The sequence below is a fragment of the Eurypyga helias genome, unplaced genomic scaffold, assembly GCF_000690775.1.
Source record: "Eurypyga helias isolate BGI_N326 unplaced genomic scaffold, ASM69077v1 scaffold20002, whole genome shotgun sequence".
Classification (NCBI taxonomy): Eukaryota; Metazoa; Chordata; class Aves; order Eurypygiformes; family Eurypygidae; genus Eurypyga; species Eurypyga helias.
The window spans coordinates 6,773-15,601 of record NW_010236830.1 but is presented as its reverse complement, the minus strand read 5'-3'; the positions used below and the strand labels follow the sequence as shown (position 1 = coordinate 15,601).

General features: G+C 53.4%; 1 protein-coding gene across 1 annotated transcript in view; it reads left to right on the top strand.

Annotated features, from left to right (window-relative positions):
- Window positions 1–3,846: 3,846 nt before the first annotated feature.
- Window positions 3,847–8,829, top strand: part of LOC104506330 (muscleblind-like protein 1) — a gene marked incomplete at its 3' end in the record, with an annotated part of 11,188 nt that continues 6,205 nt past the window's right edge. Inside the window, exons 1-2 of the mRNA XM_010147247.1 lie at window positions 3,847–4,011; window positions 7,574–7,774. Of these exons, the coding sequence (XP_010145549.1) occupies window positions 3,943–4,011; window positions 7,574–7,774 (270 nt within the window). The remainder of the gene's footprint in view (window positions 4,012–7,573; window positions 7,775–8,829) is intronic.

Genomic DNA, 8,829 nt, shown 5'->3' with positions numbered 1-8,829 from the left:
GACACGACTGCAGCCCGTGTTCTTGACCCAGGTTTTGCACAGTGGTTTTCACCCTGCCGCTACCGACGCTGGGGTGCTCTGTGGACCATTTCTGAAGATCTGTGGAATCCAAGACAAGAAACCCTGTTCCCAAAGATAGAGCCTGCATTTCTTGGGAAACCTGCTAGGATCTGAAAATGCAAAGAGGTTGGAAGTTGAATGCTGCCCTAGACTCAAAGTGACATACAGAGAAGAAAGATGTAAACGTTTTGGTAGCAGCTGATGGCAACTCAGTGTGGGGACGGTTTTCCTGAGGATGTGGTGTATTCTTGGAGTCTTTAACTCAGGGCTAATTGTCTTCCTTAAATATCCGCTGCTAAGCGGGCTGAAATGATGGCCTTGATGGGAAGCAATGGAGCGGGCTCCTTGTCCTTGTCCAATGTCCTCCGAGGACATTGCCCTAGCTCACTGGAATGGTACCGTCTGGCCGCGGGGCATTGGAGTCCGTGCGTTAAGCAGTCAGGATGTACAGTGTACTGCCCAGCTTTGGAGCCGGTCCTGAGAGGTGCAGAGCAGCCTAAACCCACCCCTGAAATAAGGATGTGGAGTTTAACCTGCGTTTCGGATTCAGGGTGGTTAATTACTCCTCTCTGATTCCAGCAATGCGTGTGGTAGTTTCACCTTAGCCATTTAGCAGTAACTAAGTCTGAATTTTATGCTGCGCTCATGTGAGACACCATCTTCCAGGCAGCTACTAAATGTGTAGTTTTGCCCCGTGTTACTCAGTGGTAGCAACAATTCCTGTGGGTTTTAGGATCAAGAGAAAAATGGGTGTAGTTACAGCTGTTCCAGCGCACTTGCCTCTTACCTGCCATATCGGTGTGAAATACTGAAGGGGAGGGGGTGCTGGAATGAGGCTGGTTTATTTGTGCAAAATGACCCAAATACTGAACTGTGGCATCGGTTAGGGATTGAAGGAGAGAACTGAGGGTCGTTTGGCCCGAAAGCATCCCTGGGCTGAAAGCGTGCTTTCCCCCGGGCGAAGGTGAGCTGGGTGGGAGATGTCCCGCACAGCGTTGCATCCCCCCCGGCTGCACTGGCCCCTGTTCCTGCAGTATCCCGATCCTTAGTTGCAGCAGGAAACTGTAAAAATATTTTCTCAGGCCACACGTGTCTGTTTCCCCCTTGTTATCTGTTGTGTAGATGTTGTGCCTGTAGCGTTTGTGCGTTATCTGGCCCCTGGCTTGGTTGCTTTCCAGCACTTGGGGCTGTGTTATGTGGGACATCTCCTTCCCAGTGGCTGCAACAGTCCTTTCCCTCCCTCGGCCCGTAGCGCCCCTTGGTCCTTGCAGCAAATGCCCCACCACGGGGCTGTGTAAGGAGATGGCAAAGCCCCCACGCCAAAGGGCTTGGGGACCCCTCTGACTTGCCACAAACCAGAAGACTGACGTCTGCGCCCCCAGGGACGGCAAGGTGACGGCACGGCCGGACGGCCTGTGCCAGGGTTTCTCTTCACTGGCCTTCGCGCTGTGGCTCACTCGGCTCTTTGCAGTGTGTCCGGAGCAGAGAGGTCGTGCCATGGAAAATCAGCCCAGAGCAGTTTGGGTGGGAAGGAACCTTAGAGCCCACCCAGTGCCACCCCCTGCCATGGGCAGGGACACCTTCCACCAGCCCAGGTTGCTCCAAGCCTCATCCAGCCTGGCCTTGGACACTCCCAGGGATGGGGCATCCACAGCTTCTCTGGGCAACCTGTCCCAGTGCTCCCCACCCTCTGCAGGAAGAATTCCTTCCTGATGTCCCATCTCCATCTCCCTCTTTCTGTTCAAACCCATCACCCCTTGTCCTGTCACTCCCTGCCCTTGGAAAAAGTCCCCCCCAGCTTTCTTGTAGCCCCCCCAGGCACTGGAAGGGGCTCTGAGGTCTCCCCAGAGCTTCCCTTCTCCAGGCTGAACCCCCCAACTCCCCCAGCCTGTCCCCATGGCAGAGGGGCTCCAGCCCTCGGAGCATCTCCGGGGCCTCCTCTGGACTCACTCCCACAGCTCCGTGTCCTCCTGCTGTTGGGGCCCAGAGCTGGAGCAGAACTGCAGGGGGGTCTCCCCAGAGCAGAGGGGGAGAATGCCCTCCCTCGCCCCCTGCCCACGCTGCTCAGGATCCAGCCGTGTTTCATTCAGGGAAATGCATTCAGGGATAACGAACGGGTGCTCAGAAAGCAGGGCTCTGCACACACACCGGGCTTTCTGCCCTCTTGGTGGGAGCCCAAAGATACCCACAAAACCTCAGGTGTTTTTCCCTGTGTTGGGGGTATCCTGTGTAAGGATCACTCCAGCGTCAGTTGGGCAACTATGAAAATGAGTTTTAAGAAGTCTGGACTGCCGAGAGGAGAGACGAATGGGGCAGGGGCAGCGGCAAGCCGCGTATCCCAGCCTGAAGGGGAGACAAAAGTCACCGTACAAATTAGATTTCTGGCAGATCTGAGAAGAATGTGTTTTAACTTTCTGTGCAAAATTGCGGTATAAGGTCAAACTACATTGAATTAATTTGTTTCCTGATAAAAACGGTTTCTTACTTAAATTAAGGCCATCTTTTGCCTTGTCATTGTTGCTGTTTGGATTTATTTCAAAGATGAATCAGTGAGGGAAAAAGATGTATTTAAGGAATTAAGGAATCTGGGGTTTTTTTCCAGAAAAGGACTCAGTTCTCTTTGTTAGTTGGATTTTTTTATTGTTATCATCCCTTCAGTGAAAGTATTGAGCTCCGTTAGTGTGTAAAGCTTCCGTATTAATGAATGGGCGTTTTTGGAAGATCACAGCTCAGCTGCCAAGAGAGAAGGGGAGGGGGTTTCTCTCTTCCCCAGGAGAGTGGGTTTCTCTTCCCCACACACCGTGTCTGAGTGGCAGTGCCCTTCGCTCTGGCTGTGCCTCTGGGTTCAGCTGTTTCCACGGGGGAGCCGCAGCCTGGGGACGTGGGGCTGGTGTCCAGACGTCACCCACGTGCTCCAGCCCCCCGATCCCAGCTGGGACCCCCGGGTGGGGGCACCCAGCACGAGGGAGGGCGGTGGGAGAGCTCCCTGAGCAGGGTTGTCTGACGTGCCAGGCCGGTTTACTTGGTAACAAGGAGGTCCAGTGGGGTTTGGATATATGTCGTACAGGGAATTATTTTTGATTATTTCTTGACGTGAGTGCTCATCGCGTTGATGAATGTCCTTTCATCCAGATCAAATTAGTGCATGACATTTGTTGTTCTCCACTTCTGAATTTAATGAAAAATGTAGAAACAAGTCATTTCTGATTTTCTTGTCTGGCTGACACAATTGCAGCAAGGACGCGTCGTACGTGAGATGTTCTCCTCAAGGATGCTGTACCCCAGGTCTGGTGAGGGCGCGGAGCTGGTGCTGCTTTCCCGGCTCGGCGCTTGTGCCCTGCACAGCAGAAGGCGCAGCCAGCCTCGAATGCTTTCGGGGCAGCCCGTGAGGTTCTGTGGGCTCGCTGCTGCAGCTGGACCCTGTGTCTTTTGCTGGGTTCCTGGCTCCCCAGCCGCCTGCTTCCAGGGCAGCTCTGCGTCCCTGTGGGCATAGCCCACCCTGGGCCGAAACGTGTGCCCAGAGAGGATGGGCTCGCTGCACTTCCCAAATAGCCGATATTTGCTCGCCCCCGGCAACTTTTAAAAGAAACAGTCATTTTCAGAGGGGAAGCAGGCAGCGGGCACTGGAATTGCCGAGTTGCTGCGGGCAGTACGCAATGCCCTGGAGGAGTAGCCATTCCTTCTGGGTCTGTAGCACGTTGTGTTCATTCTACCCAATGACTTAAGGAGCGAAGATACACCCCCAACCTCTCAGCTAATTGTGTCCGTTCTCTTCTTCAGGGTCGATGTTCAAGGGAAAACTGCAAATACCTTCACCCACCGCCCCACTTAAAAACGCAGCTGGAGATAAATGGACGCAATAACCTGATTCAGCAGAAGAACATGGCCATGTTGGCCCAGCAGATGCAGCTTGCCAACGCCATGATGCCTGGGGCCCCGCTGCAGCCTGTGGTACGTGCGCTCGTTGGCTTCCGTCGAGGAGTTCAGGGGGTTGTAGCTGCGGTCGGTCAGCGGGTGTGCTCACACACCAGTGAAATCCCATAACCCCCAGCAGCCGGTGCAGAATCAAATCCAACGCAGTGCTGGTCTGTATGTCTTTGTACTGCCTGATTCTCCCTTGCCTGAAGTGATATTGGTAATTGATTTTGTTAACCTTCTGTTAATTTAATTCATTTTTTCCAACTTACTTCTTAAAATGAAGAAAGTGAGCGATCTGCGCGGTATTTGCGTAAACAGACATTTCGATTTACGTAAACAGACATTTCCTTTGCAGCTTCACGTGCTCTAGGAAATTCCTGGGTTTGAGAAGCTTCCCGCTGGATGGTTTGCATTCATTCAGGGAATTACTTGCTGGGATTGGGCTTTGGTTTTTACAGCACGTTGTCAGGCAGAGCAGAAAGCTGAGTGATGTGTGGGGCACGTCACTTTGGCTGCCAGGACCCACAGCTCAGGCTTGGCAGGAGGAGGAGTGCAGATAATCATAACTTCCTACAGAAAGCCAAGGGGAGGGGGAAGGAGAATCCACCCGAAATCTCTCCTCTGGTCACAGTAAGCTGTGACCCCTTATGCCTTGGTAAGGAAGCTCGGTGCAGCGTTCCACAAAGCCCCGCGCCGTGGCTGTGTTTCTTGCTTGCAGTAACCCCTCGTTTCAGCAATCCTAAAGGTGATTGGCATCGACCCACCACCCACATAGGCCTTTGGGAGCCGAACGCCCTGTGCCAGACCCCTCACTAATGCAATCCAGAGAGGTCATTTCAGCTAACCTGTGGACAAATTGGGCCCAGAACCCTTGTGATATCAATTTCTAGCTCAGACATTAGAGGATTCTGATTAATGGATGAGCGAGGCTGGCGCTGGTTAATGGATGAGCAGGGCTGGGCTGTTCTGCAGGAGCAGGTAAATGATGCTCCCCTGGCTGAAGTGCTCTCTGTCAGTGGGTAAATGGCAGCAAAGGAAAAAATAAGTTGAAAAATGTATATAAAATATCTCTGCATTAACACTTCTCTGACAGTTCTTTTATCCTTTCTTCTGGCAAAGGTAGGATTTAGGGAGTTCAATTTACCCCTAGATACCTGCCATTAGGAGACCGATATTTGTGCTGTTAGATGAGTTCTTCAGCTTTCATCTCAAAAAAGACCGTGACAAATAACACTCCTCAACAGCTAGCTAAATCCTTAGGAAAAATCATCTTGGCAGGAAGGACTCTCATACTCGTGCCAAATGGCTATTTAGCCCCACGTGTGTGGGTCTGTGAGTACCTGTAAGTATCGTGTAGCTATTTGACTCGGCTAACGTAACGGTTATTCCCCGCAGAGCTTTGTGCCTCGGCTGTTCCGAGCAAAAGCGCGTGTGTGGGAGGGATGCGGGGCGAATCCTCGGCAGAACACGGCCCCAGACCTTCCCGGAGGTGTGGCTGTAGTTCCCAGGCAGCTGTAGGCGGTCAGTGCTGGCGTGTGCCCCACTCCTGCGCTTGCCTTGGCATGGAGGGTGCTGGGTAGGTGGCTGTTACAGGTGCGTTGAGTCCAGCTCCTGCCCTGCCAGCAGCGATCCTGAGGGCCGGCGAGCTGCAGGCTGGCAGAAAGCCCCTCTCTCTCTCTGTCTGTCTGTCTGGGGAGGAGCCCAGGCTGCGCTGCGCTGCAGAGGCTGATTTTCCAAAAGTGTCCCCGTGCCTCCTTCCCAGTCGATGGAGCATTAGTGAGCAGAGCCTCGGAAGGGCAGACCCTGGGGCTCAGACCTGCCGGTGAGGCTCACGTTGGGCGTGCACAGGCATTTGAGAGCAGAATTACTCAGTAGAGGAGACGACGTGGATTATGGAGCGTCTGGCAGCACAGAGCTGCGTCCGAGGCTGTGTCCTCCTTCACCCCTGCTCTCTCTGCTCATCTATGGGAGCTGCTTTTATCTTCTTGTAGCTGTTTTGCGTGATGCACAGCATAGCAGGGCCCAGTCTGCAAGTACATGTGTGGTTTGGTCATGGTGATAATCGTACCTCTGCTTCCAGAGACGGGGAGGGGAAAGCTCACTGGAAAACCAAGTGAGCAGCAAACAGCAGTGAGGAGCCCAGGGCTTGGGCGACCTGCAGCTCCCACCTCTCCTCTCCTGCGTGGCATCACCAGTTCTGTCCAGTTTGCAGTTACAGGGGAGCCCGGGCGGGCCCTCAGCCCGTGCTCGTGGACGGCAGGGCCTTGCGTGGGGTGAGGGAGTGGGAGACCCCCGCTCCTCCACGTCCCACGTCCACCCGAGCTGTGGGGCAGTGCAGGCGGCTGGGACAGTCCCTGGGAGGTGTGATCTGTGCCCTCTGAGGCCTGTGTCACCTGGAACTCCGGGGTGCGGGGGTGTCCGGGTGGCTCCGCGCTCTTTCATTTACTGCCCGGTGAGTTTATGGGGCTGAAACCAAGCACCGATGTCTCTGAAGTTACACACTAGCAGTCTGGTTTGTAGGTTTATTTTTAATATTCATTATTACATGGCTGATAACACAGTAATGAAAAGTGCAGTTAATAGTGTATTCAAGAGTGATATTTTATTTCCTGTAAAATTTGCCTGTTTGTTTTTCATTCACACGGCTGAAGAACCAGAGACCTTAAATTATTCCCATTTACACAACTTTCAATCCTTTTTCTTCAGTAACCTCTGCGTGGGTTTTTGTCCAGCAGTTCAAATTGGATTGTTCCTTGCTTCCCAATGGTTCAGTCATTTCCTCAGGAAGACAGAAACATGTGGTGTTATATGCTGGCTGGCTTAGATAGATATGGAACGGAGAAAAGGAGCTGCGTTAACTCTGTTGTTGTTTTTCCCTCTAAAAATGAGTTTGGAAGAAAAATCTAAATGCCTTGAGTGACCTCTTTATTTAGATGTTGTCGATAAACACTCCAGACTAGGTTTTGTTTGGCGACTGCACTGGTAGCACAGTGCCTTTGCATTCCGTGGGGCAGAAGAGTTATTTACCTTCCCTGCACTGGAGCAGCTCCACATTTGGTCATACAGCATTGCTGGGCCTTCTGCACCCCGTTATCTTCACAACACCGCAGACTACAAGGGTATCCGACCCAGCCTCTTTCAAGAACAAGCAAACAAACAAGCCCAGTATTTGCATGCTCTTCCGCGCTCTCTCTGGCTTAATGTCTTAGCCTAAATAAAGGCTATCCTTGCTGCAGTGCATTTCTTTTTGAATATCTGCGTGGTCAGCCCATTTAATTTTGTAAAATAAATGATTATGGGTGGCTGGTCTTGTTCCTGTGTTAAACCTCTGTAATTTCTGAACCAGTGCTGGCTGTCATCAGCGTCAGAAATGTATTCCTCTGCCTCTGAAGCTGAGTGTGTCTTCGCAGTGTGTCAGGGCTCCCCTCAGATGCCTTTTTCCCTGAGAGCAGACGTCTCTGCACATTTTGGACCCTCCGAGACCCTCAGACTTTCTGCCATTGTGCTCGAGATGATAGCCAAAAAGTTGCTGTGCTGGCATCACGGCGAGTGTAAGTATTTTAAGTGTCTTTCTTCTTCTTTTCTCTGCTTGCAGCCGATGTTTTCTGTTGCACCGAGCTTAGCCACCAACGCATCAGCCGCCTTCAACCCCTACCTGGGGCCCGTCTCCCCAGGCCTGGTCCCAGCAGAGATCCTGCCCACTGCCCCAATGCTGGTGACAGGGAACCCCGGCGTCCCGGTTCCTGCTGCTGCCGCCGCCGCTGCCCAGAAGCTGATGAGGACAGACAGGCTGGAGGTAGGGGCCGATGCGTGTAACTCACTCTCACAAGTTGTATCATTTGTTACCATCTCCCAGTTATCAAACGTTTTTCTTGTGAAGGAAAATAATGCAGGTTTCACTTCAGCCGTAATGTCGTGTCACGGTGAGGTAAGGACAGGGCATGACTGAGTGACTGTACCGTGAGTTAACGCATGGCTATTCCCTTCTGACCCTCCCTTGCAGAAAGAAATGGGAATACTGAGCCATGGACCATGGCAGCAGCAAGAGCGGCTTGAAACTGTGGTAGTGTGTGCCCAGAAAGGTGTTAACATGGCGGGGCATGGGCAGGGTACCCAGCATCAGGGCGGGTGTAAGGGCAGAGCTCCAGCTGCCTGGGTAAGGGATGACTTCCAGCCTCTCTCTTACTTTCACTCTGGACAGATGGTGCTGGCTCTCCCCCGCCAGCCTCCCGCCCAGCTTATCATCCATGCTACAACCCTGACAAGTGCTGGTGCTCTCCCTTGCCCTGAATCTTTCTTATCTGAAAGGCCTGACAGTGTTTTCGGCACCTTATCGGTGCTCCAGCACCTTATTGGTGAGCCAGCGACGTGCCGCTGGCTGCCACGTGCTTGGGGCATGCCTGCAAGCACAGCTTCCGTGCACAGCCTGGGGCAACAGCCTGCGAGCGTGGCCTTAAGTGCATGGCCTGTGAGCACAGCCTCGCAGGCACAGCCTGGGCGCACAGCCTTAGAGCGAAACCTGCGAGCGCAGCCTTAAAGTGCAACCTGTGAGCGCAGCCTGGGTGCGCAGCCTTGGAGCGTGGCCTGGGTGCGCAGCCTTGGAGCGCAGCCTGGGTGCGCAGTCTTAGAGTGCAGCCTACAAGCGCAGCCTTAGAGCAGGTGCTTAGCAGCCCCTGTCAGGTCTGGAGGTTAAAGGGGGGCCCATGGGAGAGGCTGAGCCTGTGGGGCGATCCGCTGTCACCCTGTTTGTCAGTTGGACGTGGCACGCACCGCCTGTGAGAGGTCGACTCTGCCGCTCCGGCCCAGCAGCCAGTGGCAGGGAGAGCCGAGCTGGGCCGTCAGCCCTCACGT